At 48.8% G+C, this 15,435-nt stretch overlaps 1 protein-coding gene across 9 annotated transcripts in view; it reads right to left on the minus strand.

The window, feature by feature from the left end:
- HIPK2 (homeodomain interacting protein kinase 2) overlaps positions 1 to 15,435 on the minus strand; it is a 203,910-nt gene that overhangs the window by 64,805 nt on the left and 123,670 nt on the right. For all 9 annotated transcript variants that reach the window (XM_059885508.1, XM_059885503.1, NM_001372119.1 and 6 more), the window contains exons 3-4: positions 2,275 to 2,398; positions 1,765 to 1,884 (exon numbers count right to left, since the gene is read on the minus strand). In XM_059885508.1, the coding sequence (XP_059741491.1) occupies positions 1,765 to 1,884; positions 2,275 to 2,398 (244 nt within the window). The remainder of the gene's footprint in view (positions 1 to 1,764; positions 1,885 to 2,274; positions 2,399 to 15,435) is intronic.

Raw genomic sequence — 15,435 nt, forward strand, 5'->3', positions numbered from 1 at the left:
CATATGTGGAAAAGCAGAAGCCTTTTGTCCACACATTTTAAAATTTTAATTTATCAAATTCATATACATAGAGCTCTCCCTGTGTGTCAGACACTATTTTTTAAAACTATTTATCTATTTAACTGTGTATTTATTTTTGGCTGCATTGGGTCCTCGCTGCATGAGGACTTTCTCCAACTGTGGCCACAGGGGGTTTCTCATTGTGGTGGCTTTTCTTATTGTGGAGCATGGGCCACAGGGCACGTGGGCTTCAGTAGCTGGGAGGCACAGGCTTAGTTGCCCCTCTGCACATGCATCCTTCCTGGAACAGGGATCGAACCCGAGTCCCCAGCATTGGCAGGCGGATTCTCAACCATTGGACTGCAAGGGGAGTCCCCAGGTACTGTTCCAAAGCACGTGAACTCACATAATGCCCTTCACAACCAACTTAGGGAGGCCGATTACCAGCCCATCTTCTAGAGGGACAAACGGGGGCAGAGAGCCTGAGGATCTTGCCAAGGTCACGTGACTGCTGGCTCTGGAGTCTGTTCGACAGTCCTCTCTGCCTGGGTCCCGGGGACACACGTCCAGTTCCTAAACTGGCCTCAGTCTAGGAAGCCGCTGTTTCCAATGACTATGGGGTTTTGGACTAATTCATGGATCACAGGTAATTGATCCTCCAAGACTCACTCAAGGACAGCACACCTGGAGCTGCTAAGATCCAGGCTTCGATGAAGGAACAGCTGGCCAAGAAGGCCTGAGTCTCCTAACTAAGGCACAGAAATGAACCCCGGCCCTGGCCAGCCTCAGCCTCCTCCTGCCAGGACTCTTTTTCACTGGACCTGACCTTGAGCCGCTCACCCTCAACAGCTGCCAAACGCCAGCCTCCCATCAGGAGCCTCAGAGGCCTGCTCAGCTGCCAGATCTCTTTTCTAAATCTTTTGCCATCACTGACCATGCATCATCTCTAATGTATTACAGTTTGGCTGTGGTTTCTGTTAAAAAAATACCCACCCACACTCTTGCAAAAAAAAGGAAACACCTAAAATGAACACAAAACACACTTAAGACGTATATTATTTTCTCCTCCCCAGGAAAAAAAAAAAAAACATTAATTTTAATTACTAGGCACAGATCAAAGTGAAAGCAAAATATGTTTCCGTTAAAGTCAAACTGCCGGAGTTTACGGTGTGCAGTGAGGCGCTACACCACCTGCCGGAGGGGCCAGCAGACCCCTCCCGGAGCCTTCGTACATTGTGTTGCTGCCTGCAAGGCTCTCTGCATCCTTCAGGGCCTGGCTCAAATGCTCCTCCTCAACCCTCTGCCATAGCAAGAATCAAGGCTCCCTCCTCCAGGCTCCCACATTCTGTTCCTGCCTGAAACAGGGTGCTGGTCATGGGGAGGGGGCAGGGCTTGTCACACAGGTTCAGTCTCCCTCTGCACTGGGAGCTCCTTAAGGGCCAGGGGCCGTTCACTTCTTTCATTTCTCTATCCAGCAGACAACCAGGCAGTCATCCAGGTTTACTGGATGAAATTGAGGGAGTTTAGCAATCAGAGCTTGAGGTGCAAAGGCAGTAGGTCAAGCAAAGTGGTGCTTTCTGAACATTCAAAAATCCATCCACCATGTATCAACCACAGTCGCGACCCCGCCATGGCCGAATCAGAGTCAGAGCCAGGACCCACATGCCTCGGTTAAAGGCTCCCTGCGAATGGGGGTACTTTTCACGGGGACCTTCTTCCCCGAAAGCTGGGTGTTGGTGAGGAAAGAGTGGGCGCTCTTCCTACCTTCAGCCTCCACAGAGGATACGGCGAGTCTGTGTCCCGGTTAAAAAACCTAGTTGTCTTTGTCCCCGCGCTTAATAAATATTCTGCTGGCAAACCCTGTGTTTGTGAAATATACCGGATCTGCAAGGAAAGATGGGAATGAGGTCAGGGCTTTTCCTGTCACCATACACGTGGTATACTCACGGCTCTAGCGTCTCAGAGAAAAATGACAATTTTATAGGGAGAGAAAGAAGTAATCAAAGGAAAAGGGAAAAGGAAGAAGAACAAAGAAAGAAAAGCCAGGTGATCTTCAATTGTAAATTTGGATACTGGTACTTGAAGAGATAACACAGGTAAGATGCTTCAATAAAGGTCGTGGCTAAATTAAAAAAAAAAAGTGATTGAAGGGAAGCAAGGTTTGGGAGACAGTATCATACCTCAGAGCCCCACCCCATGTCAGGTTATGGATGGGGTGTCCATCCAGACAAAGGAAGAGAGCTGGCTGAGAACACCTGTGCTGTCTGGACCCACCTGATCGTACTCTGAAGCTCCTGGATACAGCGGCCAGCCCAGGAACAGCTCTGCGATGACGCAGCCCAAAGACCACATATCAATTGCCTCACAAAATGGTAAACCCAGGATGATCTCAGGGGCTCTGAAAAGGAAGAATGGAAAAAAAAAAAGTCATTAGCAATTTGGAAAAGCAGGAAGCTATTTCTGTATGACTTCTACAAAAAAAAAAAAAATCCAGTCTTTCAAATCCAAGCTACTGTTACTCAAGGTCTTGCTGTTCTTGAGCTGGGTTGCAATGATCCCTGCATCCTTTGGCTTGGTCCTCCCATCAGTAGGGAGCCTGGCTGGATGACTGGCTGAGATGCACCGTAGGTCTGAGGTTGTAGAGCAGACCCAGAGGGAACCACAGCTACTGCTTCATTACCATCACACTCCAGCCAGACGAGCTAATCAATGCCTTTCAGATACTCAGGAATTATCTTTTGTAGCTGAAAATCCAGGAAACCAACCTTTAGAGAATGCCCAGGTTTAAAAAATTTTTTTTGCTGAGTGGCATGCAGGATCTTAGTTCCCTCATCAGGGATCAAACCTGCACCCTGAACATTCAGTGGAAGCTCTGAGTCTTAACCACTGGGTTACCAGGGAAGTCCCAAGGATGCCCAGTTTTTACAAAGGAATTCTGAAGTACAGGTATTTTATTTTCAGTCATATATAAAACAAGTTGCCTCCACTCCGAATGGGATTAAATCCAGTATCTGTTTATGCCAACAATCCCTTTTTAGGGGTTTGTATCACACTTCTCCAAGGAAACACTAGTTTTTTTTTTTTCATTACCTTCTAAAGAATTCTCTATTATGACAATTATAGTTCCTGGTTCAGGTGTTAATCAGAATTCCATTATAAACCGTTTCCTAACTTTAGAAACTATATTCCTTCACCTGGTTACCTGCTGGAACTTCTAAAGGAAATCACCTAAACTCAAAGAGAAAATTTCACATGTACTTGGTAATCAAAACCAAAGACCACAGAGTAGCTCCGCTTTTCTAGGAATTGGTCATGATTGCTAGGGGTACATTTTGGAGAAAACCACGTTCAGAGCACGAGATATGAACTCAATTTATGATTTTTTTTTTTTTTTAAACGTGGCTCAAGGCATTCTGCTGATGCATGGGCCCAACTTCTGTTTTGTCTATCAATGGTCCCCTTGATGAAGTGATCCAGAAGATGCAACTCCACCTTTTTAGCAGCCTGGAGAGGGAGCCCTGGAGCTGGGAGACTTCTCTATCCGGGTTATCTTTGCCCAGCCAGCAGGAGAGGAGGGAGGGAGGGGATGCCAGGAGTACCTCCACTTGTTGGAGCTTCGAGCTGAATTTTCCCTGCACAAAGCATCTCCCTGCCTGTTCCTTTAAACTGGCTCTCATTGCTGGTTTTTTTTCTCTACATAATGGTTCTGAAAAAGCAAATATGAACCAAAAGGTCTTGCTATCAAGCCTTTTGATTTTTCAGCTGTAAAAAGGAGTCTCTTCCCTTCCTCGGAGCTGGAGAGGCAGCACTACTGTTGATGCTTCTAGAGCACCAAGACTGTGGTCTGGGTGGTGAGGCCACGGTTGGGTCTCCGTGGGCTTGGAAGGAGGGGATTGCTGCGGAGGGCCGGGGAGCGAGCTGTTACTTAAGGGGTCTCCCCTGTCCCCGTCCCCTCGCTGCTGGGTGTCTTCAGCTCCAGTGTTGCGCCTGGCACTTCGCTCTGTCTTTGGTCTTTGTCTCCTCCCAGCCTAGCTGCTGACGGTTCATGTGGACGTGGGGGATGGCTCTTGCCCTCCGGGACGGATGCCCTGGGGAGGCGTCAGTGCTGGACTGCCCCGGGTCAGGGACCTTCGACCTGGCCTAGGTCACTGTGTCCAGCGGGGCCCCCGCACACCAGGGCTTCCAGAGCCACACATCATTAGGTGGAACTGATGAGACTACCGCAGGTTGCTTCCAGCAATGCCATCTCTTCCGCGGTGGTTTCGGTTTATTTAAAACAAAAACAAAAACAACACATCTTTTTGAAAAGAAGGGAGTATCTCAAAAGAACATGATAGTGAAAACAACATGCTCTTGTTACACATGTGGCAGAACCTGCTTTGCTTTCTGCCCTCTCTCTTCGAGAGTCAGACGTGTCTACCTGCATCCTCTCACGTGGAGACTCGGGCCTCTCCTTGGGGAGGTCCCTGCTCTGGTCTTGAGAAGCCCCTCCTGTGGCAGCTGCTGCTGGCTTAGAATCAGGCATCTCAGCACCTCTGTCTCCCGTACTTGTGACCTGTCCCTTTGCCCGTTGCAGCCTGGACACTCGGGTCTTAGGAACAGGCTACTCTGGTTCTGTGTGGCCATCTCTGGACTTGACCATGAGGCTGTCCTTCCTATCAGGTTAATTAACTGGCCCTCATGTCCCAGTACTCTTGCCTGGAGAATTCCAAGGACAGAGGAGCCTGGTGGGCTACAGTCCATGGGATCGCAAAGAGTGGGACACGACTGTGCGACTAACTTTCACTTTCACTTTTTCATGCCCTTAAGCAGACTGCTGGGAACCCCTGGAAACCCATTTCTCAGATTCTGTTCCCTGATGATCTGCCCAGCAGAATCCAACAGGTAAGACTGTCATGCAAAGGGCATGCCAGTGATGTTCTTGGGCGAGAAACAGCAGACTCACGTTACAGGTATGGGATCTGTGAAAATCATTTAGTTGGGGACTTCCCTGGTGGTCCAGTGGTTAAGACGCCGAGGTCCTTATACAGGGGGCTCAGGTTCGATCTCTGGTTGAGGAAGTAATATCCCACATGCTGCAACTAAGAGTTCTCATGCCTCAACTAAGACCCAGCACAGCCAGATAAATAGTAAGTAAATATTAAAAAAAATGGTTTAGCCCATCAGAAAACGGAATGACAGCAATTCCTGGCGTCGTGATATGTACGGCAGAGGATTTCTTTTGCTGTGATCCTAGTGAGCAAATGCGTGGGCATCAGGCAGGGCAGCTGGGAGACAAAAGAAACAGAAGGTGCAGCCCTGTCCCCCACGGGTCGCTGGGGAGGCGACACCAAAGCACAGGTGACAACTGAAGTCGAGCACAAAAACATACACAGTACACACACACACGCACACAGACCTAATCCAAGCGCACACTCTCCTCCAGTGTCTCACAGTACACATACACACACACACAGACCTAATCCAAGCGCACACTCTCCTCCAGTGTCTCACAGTACACACACACACACACACACACAGACCTAATCCAAGCGCACACTCTCCTCCAGTGTCTCCCGTCTAAAAACAATAAAACAGAGCGCAAGAACAAAACATGCCAAAACCAAACCTCTTCTAATCCCTTCAGCTCCCTGCAGCTGTTGCCCTAGTTCTCTGTTCTCCTTCCAAAGCCAAATCTCTGAAGAGTCATCTCCGGCAGCTTCCAACGCTCTGTCTCTCGCATCTTCCCTCCCTCCTCTCGCTGGACTTGCCCCTCCGCTCCACTCAAGCGTGGAGCTCGTCGAGGCCAGCAGGGACCACGTCTCGTCCACTGGTCAGTTTCTCAGCTCTGGAGCCTGAGAGTCATGTTTCTTCCACACAGTTGATCGTTCCATCCAGTCTTGAAACAGGCAATCTTGGTCCGCACGACACTACGTGCTCCTGCATTCGTTCTGCTCTGTTGCTCACGGCTTGTCCTCCTCTGTCCAAGTGCTGCCCGTGGCAAAGCCCCAGGACCCCTTCTCTTCTCTCATTTCATTGTTTTTCTAGGTAATTCTTATGGGGTTGAACTGTGTCCCAAAGTCATGCTGAAGTACTAATCTTCGGTAGCTCAACGTGTGCCCTTCTTTGGGAATGGGGTGACTACAGATGTCATCAGTTATGATGATGTCATCCTGGAGCGGGGTGTATCCTTCATCCAGTATGACCAGTGTCCTCGGAAGAAGGGGGAGATTTGGACACAGACACAGAGGGAAGATGGCCATGTGAAGATGGAGGCGGAGACTGGAGTGATGCTGTCACAAGCCAAGGAGCCGGCAGAAGCTAGAAGAGGCAAGAAGGCCCCTCCCTGGAGGGTTCAGAGGGAGCATGGCCCTGTCGACACCTTGGTTTTGGATGTCTAGCTTCAGAACTGAGAGAGGACAAGGCTCTGTTATTCTGAGTCATGTATTTTGTGGTACTCGTCTCTGCACGCTGGGAAAGTGCAACGGTCATTGTGTCCACTCTTAGTGGTTTAAATCCCATTTTATGTATTTCCAAAAGTCTGTCTCCATCTTGGACTTTTCTCGGCTCCAGCTTTATGTTTCTGATGGCCTGACATCTCCGTTGGAATATCTCTCAATCACCTCAACTTGTCTTTAAAAGGGAACTCTGCTCCTCTGCACACTCCCACCCCAAATAATTCCTCCCTCTGTCCTCTGTTTCACTAAATGGAATTCCTGTCGCACCCCCACCCCCCACAGCGCCCCATTACTCATGGTGGAAACCTGGGATTGATCGCTGATTCCTCTCTCTCCCTCCACATCCTTGCCACGCAATAACGGCAGCTCCGAAGCAGCTCAACTGGCCCCAGATCCTCCGCTTCTGCTGCCACCGCCCTGGCCCTGACCACCTCACCTGGGCCTTCCTATCTTTCCATCCATCACTGCTTCCTCCAGTCCACTCTCTACCAGCTCAACAGGTCACAGGCCCTCCGCTCGAAGTCCTTCCCAGGCTCCCTGCCACCCTGAGAAGGAAATCTCAGTCCCTCCCCCGCTGGGCACTGTCACCCAGTCCACTCTCCCAGCTCAGTGAGCCCCAGCCTAACCAGTTTCCTGAGCCTTCCTGCGGAGCTGTAGCTTCGGCGTCAAATGCTTTCTCCGCTGGTTCTCAGGTGGCGGCTTCCTTCTCGCTCATCCTTCAAACCTGCGCTTAATTGTCACCGCCGCAGACAGGCGTCCCTCGACACCAGTCAGTCTCCATCTCTGGTGCCGTAAATGTCACTTTACAGCACTTTCCCAATAACCTCCTCACCGTCTGTCTCCTCTGCTACGTCCAAGAGGGCAGCACAGGGTCTGGCATTTAGGAGCCAATCAGTAAGGATCTGTAGATTGAATAAACCTTTATTAAATATAAGAAAAGTGCTAAAATGTGTGATTCAGATGGAAAGTTCTAAGGCTTGCAAACAAAGGAGGGTGGAAGGGGCGAATCTTCATGAAGGAATGAGAGCCCAGGCGCGAGCCTTTCACCCAGGGAAGAGCAGGCTTCCGTGCATGTGAACGGGCAGGGCTGATAAGGCCCATCTCTTCCCTCTTCCTTTAGAAGCCATCATCCACTCAGCTCCACACTGTGGGCTTGCTGGAGCCCTCTGTGGTCCAGCCTTCTCTTGTAAACCCCTACTCGTCCCCTGCCTTTGGTTTCAACCGTTTCCAATTTACTCTGAAACTCTCCCCCATTCAAAGGCTGTGTCCTCTTGTCTGCACACATGACACGTTGGTCACATTTCTGAGACAGCCTGTCCTTCCCCGCCCCTTCCTCACTCAAACACACCTTGCTCTCGGTGCTGGTGGACTGTGTGGTGAACATACAGACATGAGCCACCAGATCGGTCCAATAAATATTAACTGACCACCTGAAGGACTGATGCTGAAGCTGAAGCTCCAATCCTTTGATCAACCTGATGCGAAGAACTGACTCATTGGAAAAGATCCTGATGCTGGGAAAGATTGAAGACAGGAGAAGGGGACAACAGAGGATGAGATGGTTGGATGGCATCAGCAACTCAATGGACATGAGTTTGAGCAAACTCCGGGAGATGGAGAAGGACAGGGAAGCCTGGTGTGCTGCAGTCCGTGGAGTTACAAAGAGTCAGACACGACCGAGCGACTGAACAACAACTGCTGTATATATATGTCTGGGTGTTCGCCCTCTACTATATCAAGGGCAGGGCCTGTGTTTCTATGTTTTGAGCCACTGGTACACAGAAGATGCTTCATAAAAATCTGCTCAACATGAACCCTCAGGTCAGGAAGGTACTTCTTTATCTGGCCTCTCAGTAATCCCTGGGGAACTGAAGACCCCTCTGCTATGATCGGGCAGATGCCTAGTCCCTGCTCCAATGGTCTGTAAGGCTCCAAACTCCTCGATGTTCAAAGTCAAGTCTAAAATTGGTTTCTTTTTGTTCAGTGCACCTGAAGCATATTCGATGGTTGCTAAGGTGTATTTATTCTTCAGTGAAAAAACCATTATTAGCAGGGGTTATCCTAAGACAGAGTTTAGCGCCCCTTATTTAGTCACTTAGCAGAATAACTCAACTGCCATTTTCCTAAGCATCTCCTATGTGCCAGGCACTGTGCTGGGTGCTGATGATCAGAAACCAGACCCTGCGGTTCCTCCAGGAGTTCACTGTCTAGTCAGAGGCAACAATGGGCCTGCAGCCAACATACAACCGGCGCCCAGCACACGCAGGCGAGGCAAAGCCTGGGGGGCTTCTTGGGAGAGGTGATAGGGCGAAGTGGCCTCCAGGCACAGGGCGGGGTGAGTACATGTCCATCCCTGGCCTCTGGCTGCACCTCTGGCGTCTAGCACAGACACATGGAGCACCCAGGTGCTCACCACACCTCTGAAGAAGGAATAAACCCTTCTGTTTCAACCCCACACCCTCAGCAGGCACCAGTTTTCCCTGAAGCTGGTGCCATCTCCTTGGCAACACTGCCTATATGACAAGAGGCAGACTACTTGGCCTTTCTATTTCAAAGTTTACATGCTTTAAAAAAAGAAAAAAGATCACGTCTGGGTTTCTTGCATGGGGGCTGTTTTTGGTCTCGGTTTGGGTCCCTAGTGGGTAGGACTGCCAGCTTGGGACATGGCCTTTCCCCTCTGGGCTCAGAACCGCCCAGGCTTTGTCAGGGACTCAACCTTCACTTACCAGCCCATGGAATCCTCTTACAGAAGCTCCTTACTGCTATTTTGGGACATCAGAAATACTTGAAACACACACGAAGTGTCAGACAAAATTTGCACCTAAGAAAGAGAGATTGTTCCTTTCCAACATTTCCACAGCAAGACATGGAAAATTCTATCTTTCTACAGAAAGAGAACAGACAACTGTCATTTTCAACACACCAGAGATTAAGCTTTGATATTTCACTCTGGTTGCTCTCCTGACAGTACATGTAGCTGGTGAGGCATTCCCAGATCACGTGCAGAATGTTGTGACCCTATGGGGGAATGACCTCCAACAGAGGCGTGGATACCACCTGAGTTGAGTGGAAACACTCAGGACCTCAAGTTCACAGTGCCATCAGGTTGTGGCTGTATACCAATTTCCTGACGTTGGTAGGAGGATAAAATGAAACAGCATCATCGGAGCACCTAGCACAGGGCCTGGCCCAGAGAAAGCAGTCAACAGATAGTACATCACTTATGTATTATGTACAATGTGTCTAAGGCCATGTGAAGGCAGTTAGATAAAAAGCATCCCTTTTCCTCATTTAAAAAGTTTTATTACTGTTATTTATTTTTTGGTTGCGCTTGGTCTTCACTGCTGCACGCGCTTCTCTCTAGTTGCAGCAGGCAGGGGCTACTCTCTAGTTGCGGTGTGGGCGCTTCGTATTGCAGTGGCTTCCCCCATTGCAGAGCACAGGCTCTAGACACATGGGCTTCAACAGCTGTGGCTCACAGGCTCTAGAGCATGGGCTCAGGAGTTGCGGCACAAGGGCTCAGTTGCCCCATGGCATGTGGAATCCTCCCAGACCAGGGATCAAACACATGTGCTCTGCATTGGCAGGCAGATTCTTACCCAATGGACCACCAGGGGAGTCCCCCTTTCTTCATCTTAAAGGTCCATTTTCTTCCTTATAAATTTAAACATTAGGAAAACTATTTAAATATATTAAAACATAACCATTAAAGAGTTTTTTCATTTATCTTTACGAAAAAGGTACAAAGATTAATATAACCAACAACGAAGTCCCTGTCATTTAGCTTTAGAAAGAAAACTGCCCATTCACAACCCCCTTTAACTTTAAAGAAGTTAAAGGGATGCTCTTTAACTTATTCCTACTGGAGAGCATGACCTTAACCCTGCATCACCTTTCACAGTACAAGCCCTTCCTCACCCAACCTCCCCGGCCAAGTTCATGTCTCCATCACCCACACTAATAACGTAAGTGCAAGGTTCACAGCCACTCCCAACTCGGGCAATAAATCTGCAACACTAATCAGAGAGCACAGGAAGGACTGTGCATTTCTGGAAAAATGTTACTCAATTTCTCCAGGTTTTTATTTCACCATCTATAAAATGTGATTATTAATCTTGCTTTTTTCCTTGTCTCTGCAGCAGCTTATGAAGATAAATTACGTTTGGTAGAATTATAAAGCAGTTTGAACTCTCTGGAAGCAAGACACTCTGTTAGTCCATGGTATTTTATAATCACTGGTATTATAAGGTGTACTTGAATTGAACTGCAGTGAAAAAGCCTGTTCCCACAAATATATGTAGATTGAAAGTAACCTCAGTATGGCTGGGGCAGAAGCAATCAAAATGTAAAATTGTGTTTCAGATGGGTTGTTGAATCTTATGTTTCCGCCGCAAAAATAAGGAGACTTGGAAAGGCTGACACCCGCTCAGAGGCACTATTTGAGTTGGTGACCTGGACTGGGAGGCAAAGGATTATATCAAGGCAACACAGGACCCTAGGAGGGGCAGAAATCTGAGGACTCGGAGGAGGCTATTTTAGGGAAATTGGACCCCAAAGCCCAAAGGATTTTCACAGAGGACAACCTGAAAGGTGAATGCTGGGGAGTGCCTCGGGGCAGTATTTCTAGAAGATGGGTTCGTACCATGTCAGGGGGACCCAGAAAGGTCCAAGTGGAGATAGCAACTGAGGCCTGGCTAATCCAAGGTCAACCTGGGGTTCGATTTTGAAGAAGATACAGCTTCCTTGGCAAACTGGAGATAGTAAAGAAGCAGCTCCGTCTTTGAGGTGCTTGACAAATGGGTGAAAGGCAAAGTGACTCAGAGACAAAGCTTCAGGAACAAATCACAGGGTGAGGTTGACCAGGAGCCCGCTCATTGTGTGAGCCTGCCCTGAGCCAAGGTGATGAGACTGGTCTAACCAAACGCTGTGCATCCTAAGAGCTCCACACATCCTCCACAGAAGAGATTTTCTTCTGTAAGAAAATCTGCTGTATGACGAGGAGGACGCTGTCCTCTGACAGTGACAAGGCTCTGACTCCAGAAGGGAAGCCAGCAAATATACCCAACTGGTGCCTGTGGTGGTCCCAGATTGATGTGACATATGCGACGAAAATTGTTTCAGAGGGGTTCTAGAAGTTCTTTCTCGGGGCCACTGCTGACAGCCATAAAACTGTGTGTGTGCTGTGAGGATTCAAGATCCTCACTGGTGACGCTGCTATAATTGAGCACCTCCAGTTCTCACGAACAGAAATGCTCAAGACATCAGAACAAAGCATCACATCCACCTGGAAAGTTGATTATATATAATCAGGGTTTGACTGTGCTGGTGACGTCATTCTCACGCCATACTTGGACAGTCTCCCGAAGGAAGTGCGTTTCCTTGAGTCAACCAACCATTTCAGGACAATGTTAGAATCAGAGCGGAAGTTTTTTTGGATTTGTATTGGCAATGAACATTTTGACTCTGAGGAAGTCTTACCCGGTGTACACTAAATATACGCGCGCGTGCACACACACACACACACACACACACACATATACACACACACACACATCTCCACCCTCCCATTCCCCACCCCTGTGCTGACCCTTGGTTCCCAGCTCTGCTTCAACTCTGCAAAGTTCAGCACTAAAATCTAACCTTCTTGCTTATCTACCAGAAGAAAAGGTTGGATCTGGAACTCAATAACTATAATCTCCAAAAGCTTCTAACAATATTGGTATAATTAGGAAACCGGTTCCCAGATATCTAGAGGATATACTGACGTTAGCCTCTAATTCTTTGTAAATCGCTTTAAGAAATGGTCCTGGGAAGAATGACTTAGACTTCATAACGGGTCATTTTGAAAACATGGACCCTGTCCTAGAATTCCTTATCCTCTTGACATGTATCACGCACTGTGTCTACTCAGCCCACCCCACACCTGGTGGTCCTGTATCTCCCAGGTCTCTGGGGCTTGTTATCATGAAGTCAGGGGATGCTGGAGAAAGCCTGCTCTTGCCGTCCAACACCCCATGGGACGATAACATTACCAGACTTTATGCTCATACTTTTGGCGAAAGTACATGCTCAGTAAATGTCTGTGGAAGCACCTGTTGGCCAGGGAAATGGAATCTCAGATTTCGGCACGTCTACATCCGGTCCCATCACTTCATGGCAAATAGATGGGGAAACAATGGAAACAATGACAGACTATTTTCTTGGGCTCCAAAATCACTGCAGATGGTGACTGCAGCCATGAAATTAAAAGATGCTTGCTCCTTGCAAGAAAAGCTATGACAAGCCTAGACAGCGTATTAAAAAGCAGAGACAGTACTTTGCTGACAAAGGTCTGTCTAGTCAAAGCTATGGTTTTTCCAGTAGTCATGTATGGATGTGAGTTGGACCATGAAGAAGGCTGAGCACCAAAGAATGGATGCTTTTGAACTGTGGTGTTGGAAAAGACTCTTGAGAGTCCCTTGGATTGAAAGGAGATCAAAACCAGTCAATCGTAAAGGAAATCAGTCCTGAGTATTCATTGAAAGGACTGATGCTGAAGCTCCAGTACTTTGGCCACTTGATGCAAAGAACTGACTCACTGGAAAAGACCCTGATGCTGGGAAAGATTGAGAAGGGGGCGACATAGGATGAGATGGTTGGATGGCATCACTGAGTCAATGGGAGTTTGAGGAAACTCTGGGAGTTGGTGATGGACAGGGAAGCCTGGCGTGCTGCATCCATGGAATGGCAGAGTCAGACACGACTGAATGACTGAACTGAACTACACCTAGAGATTCTTTTTACACACGTACGGCTCCAGGTTCTTTTATAAAGTTAAAAAAGGCTTTGATTGATTGTGAATAACAACACATGTAAAAAGATGTGCATAGAGCAAAAACATAATGGCACTGTGACTTATCAGAAAGCATCGCCCGGCATCACTCACAGCCGGGTGGAGAGACGCGGTGGGCATCACCAAGCCCCTCCCGCATACCGACCCCTCTCTGTATGAGGTGGTGACACGTGGCCTGTACAGGAGTGTGTGCATCTTGTAGTGTGGCCCCCACGCCTCCAGGAATCAGGTCCTTAACAGGAGGACCAGACCAGAGTCCTGGCTCACAGGGGCAGGCGTGCAGCGCAAAGCCCGGGGCAGCTGGCTGAGGGGGAGAAAGAAGACAAAACCTCGGATGTCCTTTTTAGTTCTGCTGGTTGACTGTTTCTTCTGCTTTGTTGCTAGTCTGCTGACTGAAACTGAGGGTTGAAACTGCATTTCGAGCTTCCCTGGAAAGTCAGCTGATACCAAGAAGGCCTCACCCATGAGGCACTGTCACCGGCTGTCACCCTTCGCTTCCTGAGGCCACTCCTCTTTTCTCTGCGCTGGGAGGGAATTTGGAATTTGAGTTCCAGACCCATGGCAGATGCAGCCCCTCCACTTTATTCAGAGTGGTTATGTGTCACCCCCAATGGGGTGGAAGTGGGATATCAGGCCTGGAAGAAAGGAGGGGTCTCCTTCATACCTTTGAGTGAGTTAACTCAAGGCTCAGCCATTGATGCCTTCAAACCAGGGTGCCGGAGAAGACTCTTGAGAGTTCTCTGGACAGCAAGGAGATCAAACCAGTCAATCCTAAAGGGAATCAACCATGAATATTCACTGGAAGGACTGATGCTGAAGCTCCAATACTTTGGCCACCTGATGTGAAGACTGATTCATTGGAAAAGACCCTGATGCTGGGAAAGATTGAAGGCAAAAGGAGAAGGGGGCAGCAGAGGAGATGGTTAGATAGCATCGCCGACTCAACGGACATGAATTTGAGCAAATGTTGGGAGATAGTGAAGGACAGGGGAGCCTGGCGTGCTGCAGTTCATGGGGTCGCAAAGACTTGGACATGATTCAGCAACAGCTCAACAGCCTCTATCCCAAATAAAAGCACACTAAGAAGGTACTATTACTTATAAGAAATTATTGATTTCGGTGGAAAAGTTTTCATTGGTTAACACTTAGCTTCCACTGGCCCGTAGTGAGTTCTCAGAAATGCTTCTCAGGGCTGGACTGAACCAGCACGAGGCTGGAGAGCAAGTATGCTGTACTGCGTGGGGCCCCCTGATGCCCAGCTCTTGGCAAGTGAATGGTACCAAAGTCAAGGCTCGTCCTTGGGTTATTTCCCTTCTTATGGCACCAGCTGACTCTGTGGCTCACAGTGCTAAATCAGGAGGCGGTCTTTATGGCTGATGGATGGGGGTGAGGAATACAGGGCCTGGCGATAAACCTGCTCCTTCTCTGAAAGGGAGATGCATTCAGTGTCACCGATTGGAGACATACCAATCAAGAGAGCTGGAGCTGAAACCTGAGATATGGAGAGGAGCCCACTGAGTAAAGATGTTGAACACATGCTGGAGGGTGACCTTCCCTGTAGCCATGGGGATACTTCCATCCTCAGACAAGGCCTCCCTCCTGCTATTGCGCTGTCGGTAGAGAATTATAGAGAAAGAAGGGCCAAGGCTAGCAGATACGCTACCTAAGCAAGTTTTCAACTAAAGCCAGTGGCCACCCTGGCCGATGGAGCAGGTTCTGGTCCACAGAGTGTAGGAAGTGTCCTGTCTGCACGTGGACAGGTGCGTGGAGGAAGAAGAGCCAGGTGGATGAGGCTGGCTCTGCCAGGAGACCAGATGGGCAGAGGAGAATGGAGGCACCATTCTTCACTCAATTCTACTGCAGGACATGCTGCAGAGGGGACTTAAACCACGGTCTGCTCAGACCTGCCCTGGTCAGGGCAAAGATGCGGCCCCCGTGGCGGCTGGTTGTTTGTTCCCACGGGAGTTAGGACGAGAGAGTGGGCATAAATCCCAGGTCTCCAGCCAAAGGCAGCTGATTGAGGGAAAACCTAATATTCAACTTTTCCTAGAGGAACTGGAAACAAAACAGAGCTCCAGTTTGCTTTCTTGTGCTCGCTTGGGTCATGGAGGAAAAACAAAGATGGCTTTTTGCAGCTGACATGAGGGGCTGCCGGAATGCAGGGGC

Source organism: Bos taurus, chromosome 4 (assembly GCF_002263795.3).
Source record: "Bos taurus isolate L1 Dominette 01449 registration number 42190680 breed Hereford chromosome 4, ARS-UCD2.0, whole genome shotgun sequence".
Taxonomy (NCBI): Eukaryota; Metazoa; Chordata; class Mammalia; order Artiodactyla; family Bovidae; genus Bos; species Bos taurus.